At 45.2% G+C, this 26,583-nt stretch overlaps 1 protein-coding gene across 1 annotated transcript in view; it reads left to right on the plus strand.

The window, feature by feature from the left end:
* Window positions 1-26,583, plus strand: part of CPSF3 (cleavage and polyadenylation specific factor 3) — a 91,940-nt gene that overhangs the window by 52,616 nt on the left and 12,741 nt on the right. Inside the window, exons 9-13 of the mRNA XM_029595839.1 lie at window positions 8,540-8,698; window positions 18,161-18,307; window positions 19,015-19,167; window positions 23,012-23,120; window positions 26,374-26,472. Coding sequence (XP_029451699.1) covers window positions 8,540-8,698; window positions 18,161-18,307; window positions 19,015-19,167; window positions 23,012-23,120; window positions 26,374-26,472 — 667 coding nt within the window. The remainder of the gene's footprint in view (window positions 1-8,539; window positions 8,699-18,160; window positions 18,308-19,014; window positions 19,168-23,011; window positions 23,121-26,373; window positions 26,473-26,583) is intronic.

The raw sequence follows: 26,583 nt of genomic DNA on the forward strand, positions 1-26,583 counted from the left end.
GGATACGGATCCTTTTGAAGTATTAAATATAACCATGACCTCACTAAATTTAGTGCTGCTATATTGTCCACCTAAAGCACTACAATCCAACATATCCTCTTTTTTCTGGAAATCATTACTTCTCTGTCTTTAAATTTAGAAGAAACGATTATATTAGGGGACTTTAATGTGCATGTGAATACGCCAAATCCCTCTTTTGTCACTTCCACATTATTAGATGCCATGTCTGGTTTAGGTTGGCAGCAGCTAATTAAGGATCCGACACACTTGCGGGGAAAACCTTTAGATTTAATGTTTTTTAACCCCTCTTATATAACTATACCATTAGAAAGATTTTCAATTCAACCAATTCCCTGGTCGGACCATTATATGATAAGTATGTCTATTGATTTTATAGAAACCAAAAATAAGTAGATCCATTTTCTTTTATGTTGTGTTATTATGATGTTTTAATTTTTCATCTTTGTTTTGTTAAATTTAAAGTTAATTTTATTTTAATATCTTTTAGGATAAAGATATTTAGTAATAGTGATTTTACTATGTAATTTTTATTCATACTTTTTATTTTACTTTTACTTTCACTTTATGAAAGAATAGTATTTATTATTTTGCTCATTATTGTAAATCGTTTTTGTTCACATCTAATTTGCTAAAGACGGTATATAAAAAGTCTTAAATAAAATAAATACATCTGTATGGGAAAGCTAACTGCCATGTGCAATGATAGGGTGTCCAGATTTGAGAAAATTTGATACCCCTGCACAATGGAAATCTAAGCTGTCTGTATGATGGTTTACTTTGGGCGAATGCTGTGGGTGGGATGCTCCTGGAGCACTACTGCATTGATCCTATCTGGGTTGTGGTTCTACCTGGGAATTCTATGATTGGGCTGAAGGGGAGGATGGATGGCGGTATAATGTTTGCTAGGGTGATTTCCTATCACCTTTTTACTTCCTCTTGGGGACCATATGCTTTGTATTGGCTCAGTTCTTCTTGGGTATTCGTTTTTGCTAGAACCCACATATGTACCTATATATATATATATATATATATATATACACCTATGTTTTCTTTACATACTCAGTCACCACAGGGATTTGGTGTAGGGGGGTGGGTTGAGGGTAAGGGTATAATGAAAAGATTGAATGAACATTTATTTTGTTGCATGTTATCTGTAATGTCTTACAAAATATTTATATGGTTTCACGGCATTGTATGTTTTCATTGTGCTGTAGTTCATCTGTTCCGTTTAATAAACATTAAATTACAAAAACAAAAATGTGGGGGGCGCTGTTCTGCCGGCGACGGTGATGGCCGCTTAAACTTGAGCTCTCCCTCCCAGACTCCAAATGTGCACTTAAACTGGCTTTGAAACTCGCAGAAAACCCAAGGAGAATTAGCCTACCTTGTACGGGTGATCGATACCATGGCGGGAAAGCAGAAACCTACGGATTTGAAGCAGTTTTCGTTTTCTAAATTACCGCCTGAACTGTCGGAGGACCATGAGGGCAGGCCGGAGCAGGCCGCGCTGGAAGGTGCCGCAGTCAATTTTGCAGTAGACCCAGGGAGTGCGGCGGTTGCGGAACTCGAGCCCCCGGCGAGTCTCACTCAGCTGCGGGATGAGATACGCGGCTGGTTCATCGAATTTCGGGCGGATCTCAAAAACCATAAGAAAGATCTTTTGGCCTCTATATCAGACCTCCGTGAAGATTTCGCTGCGCTGGGTCAGCGTGTAGATGAGGTTGATGTACGGACGGAGGGACACGCGGCTGCTATCAACACCCTAAATGAGCAACAGGGGGCCCTGAGTGGTGAGCTGTCTTCTCTTCAGGATAAGCTAGAGGATCTTGAAAACCGCTCTAGACGCTGCAATCTGCGGATACGAGGGGTCCCTGAATTGCCAGCCTATACTAATGCCAATGAGATCGCGGGACGTATCTGCAGATTCCTTCTCACTGAGGGCAACATCCCTAGTCCTGACGCTTCGGACCAGCCGGCTATTAAACTGGAAAGGGCCCACAGAGCCCTGGGACCCAGGTCTGATGCCAAACCTAGGGACCTGGTATTGTGCTTCAATAGCTTTGCCCAGAAGACTGCGATTATGGAGGCGGCTCGGAAACAGAATAACTGGATGTGGGAAGGACATCCTATCTCCATTTTCCAAGATTTAGCCGCCACCACGTTGCGACGGCGGTTTGAGATGCGAGACGTCACCACTTTTCTGCGGCAGGAAAATATTAGATATAAATGGACTTTTCCGTTTGGCCTACAATTTGATGTGAAAGGGACCACTTACAGGATTAAAACTCTGCATGCCGCTGTGGAAGCCTTGGAAAAGGCTGGGTTTCGCCTTCCCATCGCTACTCCTCGGCCCACGGCGGGCTCCCGCAAGCTGGTTGATCAACCCAGGTGGCACAGAGTTGGTAAAGGGGGCAAACGCCTCCGTAGGCACTCAGAGGACTCAAGAGCAGCCTTATCGGATCAAGGCTGAGTTGCTGGTGCCTCAGGTTTTTCTTCTTGCTCAATTTCCCTGTTAGTCCACCTTTGTGGTTACCTTTTCTGGTTACACCAGGTTGCATGTATCTCTTTATGACTTAGCGACTCAAAGTTTATCTGTGAGAGCATGTGTGTTAGTATTGCAATGTTAGCAGTTTCTGCTTTTTCTTGAATGTTGTGTAGTCTGAGGGGGAGGGTACTGATGGCTGTTAACGCCCGGGTTGGAGGCCCTCCGGTTCATGGTACATACCATCTCTTGTGATGGATGGTGGGGGGGAGGAGGGTGGGACGGGGGGGATTGGGGGAGTATTTTTTCTCCATGTATTTGGATGCCATATATTGTTTCTCTGAACGGATCATGGGCTATGGCTATGGGAGTATATAGCTCGCCAGGGGCTACTTTACTATATAGGTTATGGCGGGGATATTGAGGTTTGTCTCTATCAATGTTAAGGGTCTTAACCACCACCATAAACGTGCTATTCTAGAGAGGGAGTTGCTGACCCAAAATGCTACGGTTGGGTTTATACAGGAGACCCATATACGCAAGCGTTATGAACACTTACTGCGGTATAGGCAATTCCCACATAAATATCTGGCAGCCAGCCCTAAAGACTCTAAGTTTGCGGGAGTGGGAATCTTATTAGCCAGGGATCTCACGCATGAGGTTCTTGCTTTTGTACCTGATCCCCACGGTTGGTATGTGTTATTGAAACTCCGTATCGGAGATGAAGTTATGACAATGATCACTGTTTATGCTCCAAATACGGGACAGGGTGCTTTCTTCCGCACCCTTGATAATCTATTGCTTTTGCATGCGGAAGGCCCAGTGGTAATTGGTGGGGACTTTAATGTTACCCGCAACCCCGCCCTGGATAACTCTGGGCAATCCTCGACTCCCGCTCGGGGTGCGAGGTCCTCATTGAAATCCTTAATGGCACGGTGGGATCTTAAAGATATCTGGCGCCAGCGGTTCCCAACCTCAAGAGCTTACACGTTCTATTCGCATACTCATCAATCCTATTCTCGGATTTACTTTTTTCTTGTGGACTCTCTGGTACAAAACCGGGTAGTGAGGGGGGGAATTGACCCTATCACCTGGACAGACCATGGCCCAGTTACTTTGGCCATTACACTAACTATGGCCCATTCAGGACAAAGATTTTGGAGGTTAAATGAAACGTTATTGGCGGATAAGAGTTTTCTGCTCAAATTAGGGCAAGACCTACTCTCCTACTTTCAGACTAATGATACCCCAGAGTGTAAGCCCCCTATGTTATGGGAATGTTCTAAAGCGGTTGCTCGAGGCTTGCTAATCTCGCAGGCGACCTATTGAAAAAGGTGAAGAGGGAACGAAGAGCCCTCCTACACGCCTCTATTGTCCAGCTTTCTCGGCAACATCAGGTACGACAAAGCGCCAAAATTTTTAGTCAACTGGAGAAAGCTAGATCTGAACTTCAAACGTTGGATCTTGATACGACTAATTTGGCTTTAAATATTACCAAACAGCAGTTTTACGAGGAAGGGGATAAGGCTGGTCTACTCTTGGCAAGACGTCTTAGGGTGGTCCTGGCCCAAAATAATATCGCTAAAATTAAAAATCATCAGGGTGAGGTTGTTACGACCTCTGACGATATTCGTCACTGCTTTACTGAGTTTTATGCGGCTCTGTATGCTGAGGATCCTGCTATTACAGACCTAGATATTGATAACTATTTAACTCCAGTTGATTTGGCGACTTTGTCCTCTGACCAACAAGCGAGGCTTGAGGGGCCCATTACTGCCGGCGAGGTTCAATATGCTATTAAATTGCTGAAGGCGGGCAAGGCACCTGGCCTTGATGGTCTCTCGGGGGGTTATTATAAAAAGCTGTCGCACATCTTGGCTCCACCCCTCACAGACATGTTCAACTCTTTGAGGGGGGACTCGAGGCTCGCTCCCCATTCAAATGTAGCGGGTATCACAGTTCTTGCTAAGCCGGGGAGGGACCCAGAGGTCTGTGGCTCCTATCGCCCGATCTCTCTGATAAACCTTGACCTCAAGATTCTGGCCCGGGTGTTGGCGGAACAGTTGAAGACTATTCTCCCTGACTTAATTCATAATGACCAGGTAGGCTTTGTACCAGATCGCATGGCCAGTGATAATATTCGTAAAGTCATTGATCTGATTGATTGGGTTCAGGTTAAACAAATACCGGCAGTCCTCCTGGCCATCGATGCTGAAAAAGCTTTTGATCTGGTACACTGGCCCTTCTTATTTAAGGTTCTGCAAAAAATGGGCTTTGGCCCTTATTTTCAGGGTTGGGTGAGGGCCCTTTATGACTCCCCACAGGCTAGGGTTAAGGCGAATGGTGGATATGGCCCTTGCTTTCCTATTCAGAGGGGTACCCGGCAGGGATGCCCCCTGTCCCCTATGCTATTCGCTCTCTTCTTGGAGCCCCTTGCCTCGAAGGTCCATGGTTCCTCTCAGGTGGTGGGGATTGAGCTTCCAGGTATTCATTGCAAAATGTCGCTTTTTGCGGATGATGTTCTTTTTACACTGACGAACCCCTTTGATTCTCTCACAGCGGTGCAGGGTGAACTTGAATCTTTTCAGAGAGTAGCGGGGTTCCGGGTCAACCATGCTAAATCAGAGTTATTGAACCTCACTATGAGCCCCCCGGAAATTGAGCGCATAAAGGCGGCATTTCCTTTCCGGTGGGCCACACATTTTATTAAATATTTGGGGGTCCATATTGGAGCACATACCAATGATTTATTTAGTCATAACTATACCAAACTTTGGCAGAAGGTTGAAGGTGATCTCCACCGTTGGAGTAGGGAGGCCTTTTCTTGGATGGGACGTATTGCCATCCTGAAAATGAATGTGCTTCCACGTTTATTATATCTGTTCTCTACTCTTCCCATCCTAGTGCCCAAAAAGGTTCTTGACACCTGGCAAAGGAAGCTCTTTGGATATATCTGGAAGAAGCGACCGCCCAGGGTGTCGCGGTCTGTCCTTTATCTGCACCGTAAAAGTGGGGGGAGGGGAGTCCCCAACTTGGCATGGTATCATGGGGCGGCTCATCTGCGACAAGTTGTTGCCATGTATCAACAACGTGATATTAAACAGTGGGTCCGGATCGAACAGGCCATGATAGTGGGCATGCCTATTCACGCCCTGTTTTGGCAGCCTAAACATACATTCAGGCCTATTGCCTACTTGCCTGGGGCGTTACGGACCACACTCACAGTGTGGTCCCAATGGCGCAATCAGCTTGTCGGAAATCATACCTATTATCAGTTGTCTCATTTGTTCCATAACATTGATTTTCCGATGGGATTTAGCTCCCCAGTTTTTCATAATTGGCAACAGCAGGGTATGGTAACCATAAGTCATTTCTGGAGGGATGGAGACGTCTTACCTACACAAGATTTTATGCATAGAATTCCAGGGGGAATGGGCGATTTTTTTTTTTTTTTTGTGTGTTGCGCAGGTAAGGCACTTTCTCCAAACGATTAGGGATAAGCATCTAGTACGTGCCACCAAATCACTGTTTGAGACTTTCTGTGATAATGCTGATAAACTCAGAGGTGTCATTTCTAAACTGTATGGTTTATTAAATGCGCAGTCAGTCCCCCTTTGCTTTTCCTCATATCAAAGCATGGGAGAATGAGCTGGGAGTTACTTTATCCGAGGAGGACTGGGACGTTTTTTCACAACACAGCTAAAAGCTCCATTTCTGCAGCAATTCAAGAGCATTGTTATAAACTCCTGTATCGATGGCATTTGACCCCTGCCAGGCTCCATGTTATGTTCTCTCAACGCTCTGACCAATGCTGGAGACAATGTGGCCAGGTGGGCTCCTTCATCCATATTTGGTGGTCCTGCCCCATCGTGACTGTATTTTGGAATATAGTGTTTGATTGGTTGCGGGCTGTGCTGGACACGAATCTCCTTCCCGGACCTTCACAGGTCTTGCTGAACTTGCCTTGTGAGGACATGGACAAATTCCGGCAAGTCTTTATCACTCATGTGTTTATTGCAGCCCGCTGTGAAATTGCCAAAGCCTGGAAAAAACCGGATTTACCTTCTCTGTCGGTGGTGATTCATAGACTGCATATGTGTCATCGTATGGAACACCTCACTGCGTTGCGCAGGGATAGGGTCGCCAAATTTCAACGGATATGGGACCCTTTTCTTAAGTGGCTTCCCAGCCAATCTATCTAAGGTACACATGGAGTGGAGTTTGGGTGGACTATACCATATGACCCAGCTTCACCCCGGGGATTATCCCTCGACAATACTCACACCTACTTATCAGTGGACTGGATATCTCTGACCATTCAAGTTATAGTTCATGTTTTATTTTATTTTGTTGATTTCTCATATGGGATCCATTTGGATTTTATTGGAATGCTATGGAGAAGGGACAGGGGTGGGAAGGGGAGGGGACAGAGGGACTTGGGGACTGTTTGATGAAAACTGTATTGGTCTCATTATATTCTTTTGGTTTGGTATCTGTTTAATGTGATCAATAAAATGTTATATACAAAAAAACAAAAACAAAAATGTGAGCACTGTTTAGTACCATTGCATGGAAGTCCCATTTTGGGGGCATTAAGCAGTTCTCCCCGATGCAAAGAGGTGCACTGGCCTAACCGGGTTTTCATAATGCTGGAAACTTAACTCCTGGGATGGAATTAAGTTTCCAGTGCTACTGTACAGGCATAAAAAATCTGAAAAAAATTCTTTCCCACTCTGCCACCACTTAGCCTAGGTGGCCAACTCTGGTCCTTGAGAGCCACAAACAGGCCTGGTTTTCAGGATATGCACAATCAATATGCCTGAGGTAGATTTGCATACCCTACCTTCATTGTATGCAAATCTACCTCATGCATATTCGTTATGCATATCCTGAAAACCAGGCCTGTTTGTGGCTCTCAAGGACCAGAGTTGGCCACCCTTAACTTAGCCAGATAAGTACCTACTTATTTGGCTATCTGGCCACGGCTAACCTCTGCCTCTTAACTGGGTAAGTCAATATTATATGGCTATCTGACAGTGGCCAATTCTCTGCATGTTCGCTTTCTACTCCAGTTCCCCCCGCCCCCCTCCCAAGTAAAATGTGTGTTTGACCTGTGCTGAATACACATTTTATAGTTAATGTGATTTTTTTTTAACTCCTGATATATTTGAATAGCATTAGCTTTACTACTCAGGAGTTAAAAACAATTGTAATCTGAGCTTTAAAACTCGTGCACTGATTATTAATGCTCAGATTATTGCAATGGGCTATGATATTACTTAGCTGCAAGGCACACAGTGGGGTTTTGGAAGTCAAGCTGTGGGGGGGGGGCCTCCTTTAACCTTGGAAAGGACTAAAGATCCCCAGGGACTGCTTTTTACACTGCCTAATATTTTTAATGTATTCTTTTTTTTTTTTTTTTTTTCATTTTCTGTTTATTGGAATGACACAAATGCATATAAGAAAGCCATTAAATGTATTCTTAAATCCTGTGGGTTTGTCTTTGTTAGCTAGAAATATGATATGGAGTCTCTGATCCCGCACCATGACTGAGCCACATGGTGGCAGAGGCATTGCTTTGAAGTAGTTAGTTATTTAGTGCAAGCGGGAGATTTATTTCCATCTTGTTGGCAGAGCTGTGAAGAAGGAAGCAGAAGCAGCATTTCTCCCCACTCCCACTGTCATGGATATTCTGGGGAGATTCACCTTCCAAGTCAGAGTTGCTGGGTTACGGTTGCACATTTATTTATTTATTGCGATTGTTTCTCGCCTTTCTATAAAATTTGCTCAAGGCGAGGAACAAGCACAATGCAACATATCAGAAATAATCAAAAATAAGCCCTGAGGAAATGCTTAACCCACAATGAGACATTTTCCCTTAATCTTACCATAGGCTTCAGAAAAATTATCTTATTTTTAAACTCTTTCCCTCTGTTTGCAATTTTTAAATTAGTTGGGTGCATCTGAGACAGCCATACAGGTTTTATATAGCTCTGTATTGATGGTCTATGAATTGTATTTGCTGTGTTGTCCCAGAGCATGGACCATTTTGATGACATTGGCCCCAGCGTTGTGATGGCCTCCCCAGGTATGATGCAGAGTGGCCTTTCCAGAGAGCTGTTTGAGAGCTGGTGCACAGACAAGAGGAACGGTGTCATCATAGCTGGCTACTGTGTGGAGGGAACGCTTGCCAAGGTGAGTCAGCATCAGAAACTACTACGAGGGTTTTTTTGGGGTTTTTTGTGTATGTTCAAACCTTCTTTTATTAGTTTTTAATATATTATACAATATAATAATGACAGTGATAGCAATAAAACAAGCACCAGAAATGACTAGAGAGAAACACAGATCATATGATCAAAATTGCAAAGAACCATGATGTAAACTCTGCTACAATGGCCTCATCTTTTCCTGTAGCACACACCAAGTTCCACCAAAAATGAAAATGAATCAAATATCCCTGCTTCCATTTAGTTAATTTTATCTCTAAAGCCAAAGCTATTAGCATATCAAACAATTTTTTAGCCTTCCAAGAATAAGACTTCAACAAAAATAGTGATGTAAAAATGACAATTTTAAACAAAATATCCTCTCTCAGATCAAATATTGCAGACATTTTTGACCAAACATTTTGCCAATAATCAAATATTTTAGAAGAGGAGAAAAACACATGTTCAAAAGTTCTGCTATCCAACTTAAAAATTATCCAAAGAATCTGCACTAATTTTATGAAGCTTTACGGGAGTCCATGTGGCATTATGCATAATGAAGTGCAGCAGCTGCTAAAGCGCTATCAGATTTGGACCAGAAAAAAGCCCATTGTGATTCAGTAAGGCAAGCCCCCTTCTCATGTTCCCGTATTCTTGCATCATAATATTAACTTCCTTATCCACAGACCAGTCCAGAACACCTGGACTGGTCTGTGGATCATCAGCAGATGGAGATAGAGAGCAACTATTTGCGGACACCACTCTATATCAGGCACTTCAGTATTTCTCTGTATCCAGCAGATGGAGGGGATGTAAAGCTTAGCTGCTTAGTCGTGTATTGGATTTGGCTAATAGGAGGTTCCCTGTACATACCCAGATCAGTCCACGCTCCTGGGTTTTGCCTCCCAGCAGATGGAGACAGAGAATGATTCACAGGCACTGCCTCTTAACCTGATGTGCCACCTGCATCTCCTAAGTATTTTTCTGTCTCCAGCAGATGGAGGTGGTGCAAAACCTGCAGTTCTGTACCCAAGTCTGAGGGGTAGGAAGTAGTATTAGGGACATTAATCAGACTTTCATCCCAGGAAGTAGGCAGGTCCTAGTGGGACCATCCCTCCTGATGGTAGGTTAAGGACCAGCAGGGGTTGGGAACCCCAGATTTGCTCTTTAGGAAATACCAGGGGTGACAGTTGGTGGTCCAGCTCCCTCCCCCTCAGCGAGGATTGCGGGAAGCCTCTGCCATCCTTCTTCAGGAAAGTAAACTTATTTTCCTTTTTCTTTCTTGTCAGTAAAGTTTCTATAACAAAAAAAAAAGAAAGAAGCGGTGCTTGTTTGTTCCAGCGTTTGCCCCAGTGCTGGGGGGTAGGTGAAAGCAGGGTGCTCAGGATGAGTCGGTCCCATGGCTCCTGATCCTGTTTCACGGTTTTCAGTGTTAGTCGCACAGTTAGGCACGCCAAACCATGCCATGTATGAGCCGCTGCTCTGTGTGCAGGGAACATAAGAACATAAGAAAATGCCATACAGGGTCAGACCAAGGGTCCATCAAGCCCAGCATCCTGTTTCCAACAGTGGCCAATCCAGGCCATAAGAACCTGGCAAGTACCCAAAAACTAAGTCTATTCCATGTAACCATTGCTAATGGCAGTGGCTATTCTCTAAGTGAACTTATAGCAGGTAATGGACTTCTCCTCCAAGAACTTATCCAATCCTTTTTTAAACACAGCTATACTAACTGCACTAACCACATTCTCTGGCAACAAATTCCAGAGTTTAATTGTGCGTTGAGTAAAAAAGAACTTTCTCCGATTAGTTTTAAATGTGCCCCATGCTAACTTCATGGCGTGCCCCCTAGTCTTTCTACTATCCGAAAGAGTAAATAACCGATTCACATCTACCCGTTCTAGATCTCTCATGATTTTAAACACCTCTATCATATCATATCATATCATATCATATCATTGCTCACAGCTTTCCTCGGATGGCCAATGTTCCCACTGCCTCTCTGGTGGGGAGGGCTCTTCGCGGGGATCCGTGGCAGTGTATTCTAAGCAGCGCAGTCCTGGCAAGTCGCTGGCTGCTATGGAGAAAGCGGCTGATCCGTTCCCAATCAGCGCGAGAACAGCAGCCATTTTGAAGACTTTCTCGGCTACGGAGGAGAGAGCGGCTGGGGGAAGGGATCTCCCACCAACGTTCTCATTGGCCGATTCTGATCCCGAGGAAGCCTGGGGGGCAGACCGTGGGGGGATTCTGATCCCCTGGAGGGGGATTTGTGTAGTCCTTGTCAATTGTTTCCGCATTTTATTCTTTTATTGCACAAAGCATATCTGGCCAGCAAGACCAAGCCAAGTTGCTTTTCCAGGCCCCGGAGGATCTGCCCAAAAAGGTGCCCAGGTTGTCAGAGACACTGGGTGCCACAAGGATCCATAAGGTTAGAGGTCCGGCGATGCAAGGGACTGCAGATGATTTTTCCTCAGAAGGGTCCGACCAGGGTTGCCCTCAAGGGATGGTCCCACTGGTGTGTCTCTTCCCAGCAAGCCTGAGATGGGTGCAGCAGCTACAGAGTGCCAGGAATCCAAACAAGCAGAGCGCTTAAAAGCAGCAGTAGCTTCAGGAGCTGATGCCTTATATGATCTTATTCGCACCTCTTCTAGGACAATGGTCTCAGCGGTATCAGATAGGAGGCTCTTGTGGTTGTGAAACTGGTCGGCGAACATTTATTCAAAGGCTCAGCTCAGAGCACTCCCTTTTAAGGGCAAGCTCCTTTTTGGAGAGGACTTGGAGCAGCTGATAAAGCAGCTCGGAGATAATAAGGTGCACAAGCTACCGGAAGCCAAGTCTAAATGGCCAAAAGGTTTTCTGCTGTTTTGCGCTCGCCAAGAGCCTAGCGGGGCCAAATCCTCACAATGAAGCCAGGCTGCCCCACTCTTCAATCCCAGTCATTAGGGGTCAGTTGACTTTTTTTTTTTTTTTTTTTTACGAGGAATAGGTCATGGTCATGTCGGATCAGTGGGTTCTAAGCGTGGTAGAACAAGGCTACGCTTTTAGAATTTGCTCAGCTGCTAAGAAGCCTGTTCATGGTATCACCCTGTGCTTCTCCAGCAAAGAAACTTTTCATTCAACAGATCATCCAAAAGCTAAGAATGCTGGGGGCCATTGTTCTCATCCCCCAGGAGGAGAGGGGGACAGGAAGGTATTCCATTTATTTTGTGGTGCTGAAGAAGGAAGGGACATTTCATCCAATCCTAGACTTGAATAAGGTGAACATGGCCCTCAAGGTCCCCCATTTCAGGATGGAGACTCTCAGGTCTGTCATAGCAGCAGTGCGAAGCGGGGAGTTTTTGGCTTCCCTGGATCTCATGGAGGTATATTTGCACATTGGGTCTCGCTGGGATCATCAGATACCTCAGGTTCATGATTGTTGGGAAGCATTTTCAGTTTTGCGCTCTCCCGTTCAGTCTAGCCACTGCTCCAAGGACTTTCACCAGTGGTAATGGTGGTGGTAGTGGCAGCCCTCAGAAAGGAGGGGGTCCTGGTTCATCCATTTCTGGACAGTTGGCTTGTTCGAGTAAAGTCTGAGGACCTTTGCAGACAGGCAGTGGAAGTGGTGTTGCACCGCTTGAGATCTTTGGGTTGGATTGTGAACCTGGCCAAGAGCCGCCTTTCGCCTTCACAGGTTCTAGAATTCTTGGGAGCGTGATTTGATACCCATGTGGGCAAGGTCTTTCTCACAGAGGAGCAGATGCTCAAGCTTCAAGCGCAAATTCGGAACCTGTTGGGGATTACTTGCAGGTCCTCTGTTCTATGACCTCAATTTTGGAGCTGATCCAGTGGGCGTTTGTGCATATGAGACATCTACAGAAAGCATTGCTATCCCGGTGGGATCTGATTTCAGAGCAGTTTCATCTTCCGCTACTGCTTACAGAGTTCACCAGGTCCAGTCTTTTATGGTGGCTTGCGTGGGACAATTTGTGCCGCGGGGTGGACCTCTAGGTACCTGAATGGATGGTAGTGACTACCAACGCCAGACTCATCGGTTGGGGAGGAGGGGGCTATGTGTCAGTGGTTGGTGCAGGGTCGGTGGAGGAAGCGACTTGGTCCATCAGTCGCCTAGAGACGAGGGCAGTGAGGCTGGCTCTGGAGGAGTTTCTTCCCCCTTTCTGCAGAACCGAGCAGTCTGAGTTCTGTCAGACAATGTGAAGACTGTGGCTTACATCAACCGCCAGAGAGGTACCAAGAGTCAAGCGGTTTTGCTGGAAGTGGAGATGCTGATGTCCTGGGTGGAACAGCATATGTCCTTGATAGCTGCGTTACCTATAGCGGGGTCCGACAATGTGCAAGTGGATTTTCTAAGCCGAAAACAGTTGAATCCAGGAGAATGGGATTTTTCGGAGGAAGCGTTGACCCTCATTTCTCGCAGGTGGGGCATGCCTCATATGGATCTGATGGCAACCCCAAGGAACACCAAGGCACCGCGTTTCTTCAGTCATAGAAGAGAGCACGGAGCGGAAGGGGGTCGATGCCCTAGTGCTGCCTTGGCCTCACGATGTTCTGATTTTACGTGTTTCCTCCATGGCCTCGGGTGGGCAAGGTCCTAAGAATAGAGGTCCACGCAGGAAAGATGATTCTCGAGGCACTGGAGTGGCCACGAAGGCCTTGATTTGCGGATCTGTTCAATCAAGCAGTGGACGGCCCACTGAGGCCGGGCCATCTACAGAATCTTCTACGGTAAGGCCCTATATTTTCAGGTCAAGCAGATCGCTTTTGAAAGGAAGCAATTAAGGAAGAAAGGATATCTGGAGGATGTTATTTCTACTCTGCTGTGAACTCGTAAGACCTCTACTTCCTTGGCATATGTCCAGATTTGGAGAGTGTTCGAGTCTTGGTGTACGGATCAAGAGGTTAATCCTCGGAAAGCTTCGGTAGCGCAGATTCTGTCCTTTTTACAGAGGCCTAATGAAAGGTTTGTCCTTTAGTTCCCTCAGAGTGCAGGTGGCAGCTTTGGGCTGCTTGTGGGGCAAGGTTCATGGAGCAACTCTGGCTGCTCATCTGGATGTGGTACGTTTCCTCCACGGAGTGAAGTATTTGCGCACCCCTGTTCGTAAGGTGGGTCCTTCCTGGAGCCTTAATTTAGTCCTCAAGGGCAAGTGCGAAGCACCATTTGAGACTCTAAAGAGCCACCATGAAAGATCTGACTTTGAAGGCAGTTTTCTTGGTGGCCAGTTGTTCAGCCAGAAGGGTGTCTGAACTTCAAGCCCTGTCGTGTAGGGAACCCTTTCTGCGGATTTCGGATTACGGAGTTTTCCTGAGGACGATTCCCTCCTTTCTGCCGAAGCTAGTTTCAGCATTCCACTTAAGTCAGGCAGTGGAGCTTCCGGCCTTTCCAAATCTAGAGATTGATACGCCTCATGCCAAGGAATTAAGATGCCTGAATGTCAGAAGGGCTTTGTTGCGGTATCTAGAGATCACTAACAGTTTCAGGCTGTCTGATCACCTTTTTGTGCTGTGGAGTGGTGCAAAAAAGGGTCAGAAGGAATCTGACCACGATAGCACGTTGGTTGAAAGAATCTGTTGGTTCCGCATATATCTGTCGCAGTCATCCTATCCCAGAGGGGCTAAGGGCTCATTCTACCCATTCCCAGGCGGCCTCCTGGGCAGAATGCCAACTATTTTCACCACAAGAGATTTGTAGGGTGGCTTCTTGGAAGTCTTTACATACCTTTGCCAGATGCTACCGATCGGATGTACAGGCCCCGGATGTCAGCAATTTTGGTGAAAGTGTTCTTCGAGCGGGACTCTCACAGTCCCACCCCCAGTAGGGAAGCTTTGATACATCCCAGGAGTCTGGCCTGATCTGGATATGTACAGGGAAAGGAAAATTGGTTCTTACCTGTTAATTTTCGTTCCTGTAGTACCACGGATCAGTTCAGAGTCCTGCCCGGTAGAGGAGAGAGGTTTTAGAGAGTCCGCCAGATCTGTGTACTTTAAAAAAAATTCTGATTAATTCTGAAAAATGCACAGGTTTCCCCTTAGTCCTTTTATGAAGTGTGTTAAATTTACTAACTATTTTCCTTGTCCCCTGCTCGTTCCAGGGGATATAGTAGAGTTAATTAGTTGAAAGTTTTTGTTAGGTTTTTTTTATGCTTGTGTACTGGTTAATACTGAGGAGATGCAAGTGGCACACCAGGTTAAGAGGCGGTGCCTGTGAAACTTTCTCTGTCTGCTGGAAGGGAGGCAAAACCCAGCAGCCTGTGATACCACAGGAACAAAGATTAGCAGGTAAGAACCAAATTTCCTTTTGCTGCGGCAATAGCCTAGTTGAGTGGGGGGCTAGAAGGGGTTGGTGGCTGTTTCTGAGTTAGTCCCTTTGGAGGGTAGGGGTCTGAAAGACAGAGTCTGGTTTCTTCTTCCCTCCCTCCCTCCCCCTCCCCCCCCTTTTTCTGCTTCTCGAGGCCTGGATGGGTAGACAAGGAATGGGGCACCCACATAGCTTCTGGACAGGAAAGTACTTGCCTTCTTCATGATGCTGCCACCCCTATACTTTACTGCTGGGATGGTGTTTTCTGAGGAATGGGCAGTGTTAGGTTTGTGCCACATTTAGCATTTTGAATTTTGGTCAAAAAGAATTTTGAGGTGTGTACCCTAGGCATTCATGCCACGGTTTGCAGCAGCTTTATGCTGCGGGATGGTCTGTGCTGGGTACGTCATTTGCAGACTGAAAAGCGACGTCTGCGTCAGAGGCAAAGCAGGCTGAGCGGCTAGAAGCTGCGCTGGTCTATGGAGCAGATACATTCTGATGAGGTCATATAATGCAATCGAACTATAATGTCAGCGGTCTTTGGTCCAAGGAGCGTTACCTTTTAAAGGGAAACTGCTTTTTGGAGAGGACTTAGAGGAGCTTGTGAAACATCCGGGAGAGAATAAAGGGCATAGATTTCCGGAGGATAAGCCAAAAGGCAGAAAAGGATACTTTCCTAAGTCGTCTTGCTTTAGGGTGAATAAATGTGATAATGTGATAAAAATTCAAGAGACCTTGATTAAAATATTTGAGCAGTACTCCATCTGGGGGGTTAATACAATATTGTGTAACCGCTAATAAATGAGACATTATATGCTCATTCTATGAAGGTCTCAAGTAAATCAGTTATTTAGATATTTCGGTTATTACTTGTGAATTTACTTGTGGGGTTTTTTGTTTTTGTTTTTTATAAGTGGAAGTTTCTGCTGACACGAAGAGATGGTGATCTGTGCCCATCTTAGAGAGAGACTACTGAAGAGTTTAAAGTGGATTAATTATAGTCCATCAAGATACCATAAAATGTTTTATTTTACTCTTCTTCTCAGTGATAAATGTGAGAGAGAAGGTTCTCTTATATGTTTGTAAATCTGATTTGTCACGTTTTGGGAAGAGATACTGAGGTCCATGTTGAGTATGCCGGCACGTGAGAAAGTGAAGTGTGGATATTCTGTGGAACTTACCCAGAGAACTGTATCCAGTTATATTCAGTGGAGCACTCCTCTGCATATTGTTAGGGCAGCTTTTTTCCCCCACCAGACTTAACCTAGCTAATTTTGTCCAAATAGTGAATATCAGCACTGCCCAGACAAAGTAAAACTGGGCCCTGGGAATGCTTCTAGTACCCTCTCTTTTTACCTGGATAAACTTTGTGCAAGCAACAAGTTGCCCGGACAGAATTTATCCAGAGAGCTGGGAGAAATATTCAAATCTCTGGTTTTGTCTGGCTAACCTGAATATCGACTTCCATATAATATATTAAAAGATGAGAGTTGAATTATTCCCTACACTTTTTGTTAGGCTTGTCTGAAAGCATCATCCTGAGAGAAAATAATTTGACATTTGTCAATGCTGTCCTTACCTGGGCTTAAAGAAGAGTAAAGTGGAACGACACATTGCCATCCTTGGTGGAGAATTGGATATCTCTGTGCTGTAGCAGAGGTTCTGATAAATTCTAAAATATATGGAAAAAATTGTTTGCCTTTTTTTAGGTCGATTTTCTGTGATCACTGGTAATGTGTGAGAATGTCTGCAAGTTTTTAAAAACTCACATTGTTGTAGAATATCTGTAAAATCATGCATCAACTTTTTCTTTGTTTCTATAACAATTAAAAAGCAATTTAAAAAAAAAAAAACTTTTACAGAAAGAGCAAGAGGCCATGATGAGGACTCATGTCTTCCACTTTCCAGTTGTCTGAGACTGGGGATGCTGCAGAGGCAGCATTCACATCTCCCTGTTGCAGGGAAGGGAGCAGTCTTGGTTATCGCTCAAGGGTGACACCTGGTGGCTGAATTCAGGACCCTTGATTGCGGGGTTCTGGAAGGAGCTTGGAACATGGCTCCTGGCTGAGGATTGTCACTGCAGTGACTGGGCTAAAGTAAGTTAGAAGGAGATATAGAATAAAAGGAAAAATCCCTCTGCTCATCATACTGTAGTCCAACATCCGATTTAAGCAGGAGGTAATTGCTGGGGCAAAAAAACAAGACAGACGTGAGCATAGCAGCAACTTACTCTCCCAAGCGCTGTACTATTGTTAGCTGATTTGGTGTCTGCGTATGAGTTGTTGGGAGTAAACCTGTATTGCACCTACCCCGTGTTAAATACCAGCAATAGCTGTTAGTATGCATGACCCATAGCAGTAATCAATACCACCCAGTGAAAACTCCATTGAAACAACTGTAGACCTCAGAACAGATACATGTAACGAATTACACAGAAACAGCACATTAAAAAATGTTAATCAAATACCTATCAGAAAAACTAACTATTATATAATGTATTTTCCCAATTAAATCTGTGTGGAGCACTACCTCCTGAGTCACGCAGCTGGCCACATACATGTGATTTTAATACAGTGCACAAAATTCAGATCAGGATAGTTTGAGTGTAGTGATGAAGTATGCAGTGCCTGGCTTGTGACTGAATGTTCATGAGACTTTAAGACCGAGGAAGAGCAGCTCGATGTGAATGCATGTATGGGGTGTTTTGAGTAGCTCCGCAGGGCTGGGCCTTATTAATGCATGGATTGCCTACAAGATGAGAATTCCATAATATATAGCCAGACCAGTCTATGGAGTTTTCAGCAACACTTTGGTCCAGAGCGTTATATCAGTCCTTCTTGTCACGTGATGCCTCCTGTTACTCTGTGGTACAACTCCATCCTTGTTAAATGGGATTTAGTGTCATAAATACTATGTGGCATCAGTGGCCAGACTCTATCAGGTATGGAAAGGAGAGGTCGCCAGAGTGAGAGAGAGGGATGCGCAGAGAAAACATCCTTTCAGTCCATTCTTACTGTGCCTAAATCTTTTCATCCTGGGTAATCTCAGTATTAATCCCGTGGCTGTAAGGACGTCTCGCCTCTTTTGCATGAAGTGATCTGTTGCTGTAAGATCTTTCCTGATAATCACTTTCTTCTCTTTCCCATCTGGCAGCACATCATGTCGGAACCCGAGGAGATCACCACCATGTCAGGCCAGAAGCTGCCACTGAAGATGTCTGTGGATTATATTTCTTTCTCTGCTCACACAGATTACCAACAAACCAGTGAATTCATCCGTGCTTTGAAACCACCACATGTGGTTAGTTTCCAGATCTACTCTCCTCTCTGCTTTTGGGCTGGAGGGAAAGCTTCCCATGAGATGTGGTCCCTTGGTACTATGCTAGCCCGAGCATATGAATACCCATTTTAGGGTCTGTATTTTTGTTTGGATTTATTGACTCGTTATTTTAAAGTTGAACTGAATTTATTTAAAGGCATACTGATGTGGTAAAATTAAGACTAGATTTCTTATTCAGCCTGACAGAATTGCAACCTGCCTGAGAATAATTTGTTTCCTCCCACTGATGCAAAGCAGCAACTAAGAAACACGAGAGGACAGGGCACCATGCACCTGCCTTCCTTCTCCCACTGTCACCAGTGTGTGTAACAACAGAGCAGCGGTGATTACCCCCCGCCCCCCCCTCACACACACACACACACACACACACAGGCCAGAGTTCATTGCCTCTGCTGACCCCATAAGACAGAGCCTCTTGCCTGGATCTCTGTCTCGCACACCTCTGCCACTGTTCCGCAGGTCTCATTCTGAAGCATTTTCAGTACAGACAGAGCAATGGCAAGAGAGGGAATGGGCAGCAAAGGGCTATGTGAGTGTACGAGGAAGAAGGCAGATGATCAGACTGGCAAGGAAGGGAGATGGGATGAGAAGGGTTCAGAGTGCATGGACATGGTAGGAAACAGACTCTGAGGATGCACTGTTCTGACTCTGCATCCCCTTCCCCATAGATACTGGTGCATGGTGAGCAGAATGAGATGGCTCGATTGAAGGCAGCAGTGATTCGAGAATATGAGGATAACGACGAAGTCCACATAGAGGTGCATAATCCAAGGAACACTGAAGCCGTCATCTTAAACTTCAGGGGAGAAAAGCTAGCTAAGGTACAGCAATACCACCCTTTTCCTGCAATTAATGTCCTGTTTGATGAAAGCTAATGATACGTCCGTGTTCACTCTGTTCCTTTAGTCTGCCCTTTTCCAAATAGCTGATTCCTTTTCGTTTTCTAGTTTGTATTGTAATCGGAAGAAAAGAGGTTACTTAGAATTCTCCATCTGTCTGCCTGTGGGATTGCAGAAGTAGTGAGCACATGCCTTCTTTCTTATGCCGACTCTGGGTCAGTGCTTATGAATATGGAAGTCTGTGCCCACAGCAGCTCCCTATTGTTTCAGTGCAAATACTCCTGCACACCTCCTGTCCTGGGGTTTTGGACTGTCAGGTCACGTCAGAAAAAGGTTTTGTATTTCCAGATGAGCAATAGAAGCGATCTGTAATCCTTTCAAAAATTTGTGGGGAAGAAGTAATCAGGGATTCAGCAGTTCCCAAGAAATACTGTAAAATGTCATTTTGAGATCAGAATCAGTCAGTTCTACTGTGGAGCTCACTTTTAGAAATCTAATGCACAAAATATGGATTAAAATTACGAACGGTTCATATCTTGGCAAAACTGTCTATTGTTATCTGAGCCAAATCCACATCTGGCCATATTTTAGTCTCTTCCTCTGGCACTGTGCTACTGCATCTCGACTCCCTCCATGGCCTTCCTAAATGCCAGAGGGGCACCTTCCGTGCACCAAAAAATCATATTTCTGCCACTTTCCAAGAGCTTCATCCAGTATAGCCAGTACAACCTTGTCACTGCTGCTCTTCCATCCCCCAGCTTTGGAAGACCTTTCACCTCCTTGCCTCTGCAGCCTGAATGGCCAGTTCTTTCCATTTCTAAATCTTAGTTGAAAACTGTTGTCTCTTTTGCCTTGGGTGGTTCTTCATTACTCCACCAGAAATCTTTGCAATGTCAAGTCCTCAGGCTCTCATTCAGTCTCATTCTGCCACCTCCTAATCCTTTGGTTTATTATTTTAACCTACTGTTCCCTGCTGCGACACCGAAGATGTCTGAGATACATGTGCATGGAAGATGCGATGTAAAGTTAGCACAGACTCCTTTTTGTTCTAGTAAAGCAGGTTTTATCATCCTGTGCTCACGCTTCATTACTCCACCAGAAATCTTTGCAATGTCAAGTCCTCAGGCTCTCATTCAGTCTCATTCTGCCACCTCCTAATCCTTTGGTTTATTATTTTAACCTACTGTTCCCTGCTGCGACACCGAAGATGTCTGAGATACATGTGCATGGAAGATGCGATGTAAAGTTAGCACAGACTCCTTTTTGTTCTAGTAAAGCAGGTTTTATCATCCCGTGCTCACGCTTACTGGGTTCTTCGAGTCTCTCGGCCTTTGGCCTCTTGGATCATGGCACACCTCAGTGCATAGAAACCAGCTGTGACCTGGTATGTGTCCCTCACATAGAGGGGCTTAGCTGTCAGAAAAGCTCCACCAGACAATTGGGCAGAGATGCCCAGCGGCTTGGTTTCTGTTGGGAGACTGTTGATCATCCCTGGGTTTTGAACTTGCATCCCAGTGCATCATGATATTTGAAGTCCTGCTTTTTTCCATTAGAATTTGACACTGCGGTACCATAATACATCAGGAAGGGATGTCAAAAACCAAGACTGGCCTAAAGTCTTCCTCTGGAAACTGGTTTGCACGGCGCAATTGATCAGATGCTTCTGACAAGGAAGGCCTCTCTGAGCAAAGTACACAATCAGGCCTAAACGATGTGACTCGGAATCCATGGAATGTAATTGGTGGCAGTGTTTTAGACCATTTGGTTCATCCAGTCTGTCTATACCTGTGTGCCACTCTGCCATAGATTAATACTTTAATCCTCACCATTAAGATCATTTTGTGTTTGTCCCAGGCATGCCTGAATTTTCTCACTGTTCGGGATCTTGCCACTTCCACTGGACATGTGTTCCAGGTATCCACCACCTTCTCACTGAAGAATTATTTTATTATTATTATTATTTATTATTTATATACCGACATTCGATCTCAATCGAGATATCACACCGGTTTACATTCAGGTACTTTTTAGCCTCCCTCCCTCCAGCTTCACATGATGACCCTTTATCCTTGAGCATCTCATTCAATGGAGAATGCTGCCTTCTGATACCTTAATCAAGCCTAAGTATTTGAAATGTATCATATTTTCCCCTTTCCCACACCTCTTCTAGAGAGTACATGTAAGGTTTCAGTTACAGGTTATGCACTTTAAATTGTCAATATCCTGTTGTAGATATGGTTCAAGACCTATAGAGGTAATATTGCTTCTCTTTTCTTGCTAGTATACTGCTAACCTTTCTGACTGCTTTCTCACACTGTTTGGCTACCCTGAGATTATTGGAGATGATGACCCTCTCCCCACCCCAGGTCTCTTTCCTGTTTGGTGACTGCTGGTTCTTCCCCTCTCAAATGGTTTGTCTTTGGATTTCTGTATCCCTGATGTATAATTTTACATTTTTTGGGATGTTGTATTTTATTTTTATTAAAGTTTTTCGTCAAACTTGACTGGTCTTCCAAATGTTTAAAGTTATTTTTCATTTTATCTACCCCTTCCACCTTGGTAGGATTATGTCTATTTTATGTGAGCCGCTAAAGACTTTGGATTATGCAACATATAGGAATTTTTAAATAAATGAAATTGTCTACTCTGTTGCAGATTTTCATATCCACAAACAAGCACATTTTCCCCATTCTCTGAGTTCTGTGGCACCCGGTTTATAATTTTTGTTCCCATTTTTGACCGGCTAGCTTGCTTACCAGTCTTCTGTATGAAACTGTGTCAAAGGCCTTAACAACCTTCAGGATGGCCACATCCACTGCATCCCGCTCATCACCTGCTCTGTTCACTTCATCCAAAAATTCAGTTTGGCAAGATGTTTCCCTTTTGAATCCATGTTGCTTAGGATCCTGGCTTCAAGGTGTATTGCGCTGATCTTTCCTTCAGAATTGTTTCTATTACTTGACCCACTATTAATGAACATAAGAAGTTGCCATACTGGGTCAGACCAAGGGTCCATCAAGCCCAGCATCCTGTTTCCAACAGTGGCCAATCCAGGCCACAAGAACCTGGCAAGTACCCAAAAACTAAATGAGAGATGAACAGCTCTGTAGTATTCCACTTCCTCTTTGTTCCATTCTTGTGGAGCTTCACCTGTTTCCGCTGGTAAATTGAAAAGAGCTGACAAGAGGTGCTTCCTGGGACATGTCAGCACCTTCTTCCATATCCCAGGATGTAACAGCATTGGCTAATTTAAATTGTCAGTACCGTGAATCCTCAGCACATGTTAAGTGTTCATCCCACAGTCTCTTTTGTCTGGCTCATCACCCTCTTCTCTTAGTGTGACTGCTGAGAAAACGTGTCTGTCCAACACATCCCAAATTCTTCTGATTACCCCCTCCTCATCAAATTTGCCCTCCTTAATTCTTACTCTTCCCATTTTGATCTTCCTCTTTTCACTTATACATCTAATGAAAGTTGTATCCCCTGCCTTTGCTGACTGGGCAGTATACTCTTGCTTTTGAGCTTTACTTCTCTAATAACCCTTCCTGCCTCCTGTTTTATTTTTGCTTGTAGTCCCCTTGTTTCTGCTTTCTGAATGCTAGGTTTTGCTTTTTTTTTCTCTCTGTTTCTCTAGTGTGCAGTACTGGTCTCATTATTCTGTTCCCCTTTCTAATGTGTCTCACACGCAGATTCTGATTCATTATAAATGAATAAAAAATCTTTAAGGTATTTAATATGGTTTGATGGTCCCGTGGGTTATACTTCACTGTGCATCAGGATTTTCCCAGTAACACATCATACCTTTTTTTTTTTTTTTTTGGAACAGGTTATGGGTGTGTTAGCAGACAAGAAACCAGAACAGGGACAGCGCATTTCAGGAATACTCGTGAAGCGCAACTTTAACTATCACATACTCTCTCCCTGCGATCTCTCCAGTGAGTAAAAGACTAGATTTGCCTAATGATGAAGGCCATGCGTCGCTCGACTTTGATAACGATGACTCTTTGCAGAAGAAAAGAGCAAGAGATTTGCTGAGTTCTGGTTATGATCCCATTGTTTTATATCTTATCGAAGAATGACCGTCCCTGACGGATCCAGGACAGCTCTGTTGGCCACTGTTTCAGAACAATACACAGATTAAAAAAAAAAAGTGGTAGGACCCAGTCTAAAATCTGAAGCTTTTCTATTCCTGTCTTCTTTATAAATTCTGTTACGTGTTTTCCATAGTGCTGCTGGTGATACAGCATGGTGCATCTGGTAGATCCATTGGGCTAACCGGCTGAATGCCTCTCTTCATGGGCTATCCATTGTGAATAAAATCCTGGTGGGTTTCCATTAAGGCTTTAAAGGAGCTTCCTGAATCCAGTTGTGCTGGTGTACGGGTGCCTTTATTTTTGAGGGGGTTTTTTCCATAGAGCAAAACCCTCCAAATTAACTCTGAAACATTTTGCTCTTTCACAGTGAAGCTGGCTTTGTTAAATTATTTTCTTTCAACAACAAATGAACATTTCCCAAACTGCAATTGACAAAGCCAGAATTGGTATAAGGGTTTGTTTTTATTTCTTTTATAAGCAAGTTCCCTTAAACTATGTGAAACTAATGGATGTTCACAATTATTTGCTGTTATGGAATAATCACTATGTTATGTGCAAACCAATATAACCCCAAATTATGTAAATCTAAACAAACATTCTTCCAAGATTTCTGTAAAATAGCTGGACTTTTTTGCATTTTTACCGGCCCAGATAAGTTTACAGACAATCCTAGTATATTGTATGGTCAGTTCTCAATACAATGCTTCAACCGAACATAGGGGATCACAAGCGGAGCACTCTATGGAGAGCAGGTTATTCAGTTTTCATCTGATGTCTCTCCAAAACATCAGCATTGGGGCATTTGCCACTTAGATCAATGGGCAGCAGTGTTTCCTGTTTAGAACATGAGTACTGCAGATGAATAACACTGATCACATTTTTCTCCATTTCTACTCATCATTTCTGAGCATTTGTAGATGTAAAGCAGAGCTTTCCAAACTGTGTGTTGCGACACGTTAGTGTGTTGCCTGCAGTGTGCAGGTGTGTTGCGCAAGCCCGGTCAACTTCGACGCGAGTTTGGACTTTTTTTTTCTAGTGATTCTTTTTTTTTTCCCTTCAGTTCGTGGGTTGCTTATTATTGGTCGATTTTTGCTGTCAGTTGCGTTTTTTGGGGGCTTGGTGGGTGGGACTTGAGCCCAGCTGTCCCTGTCATTGGCTGCTGCTGCCGATGAGGCCTGGCCATGAGGATTACTGACTGCAAGCAACAGTGTCTGGTGATCCTGGAAGGTGTTATGCACCATGACAGGCTTGAACCCTGAAGGGAGTGAAGCCCTTAACTGGCAACAATCAAAAATAAGAAGTACATGAGTGTGGGGGCCAGACATGTGCTGGGAGGGGAGAGAGATGAGTGTGTGGAGGCCAGAGAGATGAGTGTGGGGGGGGGAGGGCCAGGCGTGCTGTGGGGGAGATATTAGTGTGTGGGGGACAGACAATTTGTTGTATTATTGTTACTCATAAAGTGCCGGATTTTAATACTACGCGTGGGCGTAGATTTGTGCGCACAACCCTGCACGTACAAATCTACGCCCAATTTTATAATATGTGCGCGCAGCCACGCACATATTATAAAATCCGGGGTCGGCACATGCAAGGGGGTGCACACTTGTGCACCTTGCGTGCGCACCGAGCCCTAGGGGAGCCCCAGGGGAGCCCCGATGGTTCTCCCTGTTCCCTCTGAGGCCGCTCCGAAATCGGAGCGGCCTCAGAGGGAACTTTCTTTCCGCCCCCCCAGCCCTACCCAAACCCCCTCCCACCTTTATTTTTTAAGTTGCGCCTGCCCGACGAGTGCCACCACATGATCCCCCGGCCTAGAGGCCCTACGGAGGCCTCTGGCCATGCCCCCTTCCCGCCCCTTTTTTCAAACCCCGGGACATACGTGCGTCGCCGGGCCTATGCAAAATAGGCTTGGAGCGCATAACACCCCCCCCCCCCCCCCCCCCCCCGTGCGTGTAAATCTTTTAAAATCTTCCCCAAATTATAACAATAACATTAATCTTGGAATATTATATATCATACCTATAAGGGAGCCTGGACTGACGTGCCACAAATGCGCAGTAGAGAGCAGCTCTACTGCGCATGCGAGCACGTCGGCCAGAGCAGAGCGTGCCCCCCCCCCCAAAAAAAATGGCGCCTGCTCCTTAAGAGCAGGAGCGACGAGCGGGAGGGAGGGAGGAGCAGTAGCGGCGGCGACGCGAGGGAGGGAGGGAGGGAGGAAGGAGCAGCAGCAGCGGCAGCGATGACGCGTGCGCGGGAGGGAGGAGCAGTAGCGGCGGCGATGACGCGAGCGAGCAGTAGCGACGATGACACGAGGGAGGAGCAGCAGCGGCGACGACGCGAGGGAGGGAGGAGCAGCAGCGGCGACGCGCGAGGGAGGGAGGAGCAGTGGCGGCGGCAACGCGCGCGGGACACCCCCCTGTCTGCCGGTTGTGATCAGCTGAAAGGGGAGGGAGGAGGAGAGAGTGAGCTGAGGGGAGGGAGGAGAGGGAGAATAGAGGGGGGAGGTGGGAGGGAGAATAGAGTGAGGTGGAGAGAGGAGAGGGAGAATAGAGTGGGGAGGTGAGAGGGAGGAGAGAGTGAGGTGGGGGGAGGGAGGGAGGAGAGAGTGAGGTGAGGGGGGGAGGAGGTGAGAGGAAGGGGGGGAGGAGAGAGTGAGGTGGGGGGAGGGAGGAGGGGGGAGGAAGTGGGAAGGAAATAGACCGAACATTTTTTTTTTAATGAAGCCCGTTGTTACGGGCTTAACGGCTAGTTTTTAATATAAATGAAAGGTTTTCATGAGAGAGGTTGTGGCCTGAAACATTTTATTTATGTATATATTTAAGGAAATATACATAAATTGTCGAAATATGTTTCATTCGTTTAACCTTTTAACCTCTGGTTTGCTAGTAGACTGAATTACTGTGTCGTGAAATTATGTTTGTCTAAAAAGTGTGTCACCAACATGAAAAGTTTGGAAAGTTCTGATGTAATGGTTTGTGAATCATAGTTCCGCTGCAGCTGGATCCATCAGTGGGTAGCTTTCTTATCAATTGATCTCTTATCCTCTTAGAGCACAACATTTTAAGCAAAAATAATTGCTTCTGTTTCCAATTTTCAGGTTATACTGAGCTGGCCATGAGCACAGTGACACAGACCCAGGCCATTCCCTACTCTGGCCCCTTCAGTCTGCTGCATTTCCAGCTTGAGAAACTGACAGGTGAGTGGTGGCTGCCAACTCTGAGTCCTTTTTTCATCTCTTGTTATGAGATGCTTCACAAGGTCTGCCTGGAAGCTCAGGATAGAGGGACAAAACTAGTTTTTGCAAGGA

The sequence above is a fragment of the Rhinatrema bivittatum genome, chromosome 3 (genome assembly GCF_901001135.1).
Source record: "Rhinatrema bivittatum chromosome 3, aRhiBiv1.1, whole genome shotgun sequence".
NCBI lineage: Eukaryota > Metazoa > Chordata > Amphibia > Gymnophiona > Rhinatrematidae > Rhinatrema > Rhinatrema bivittatum.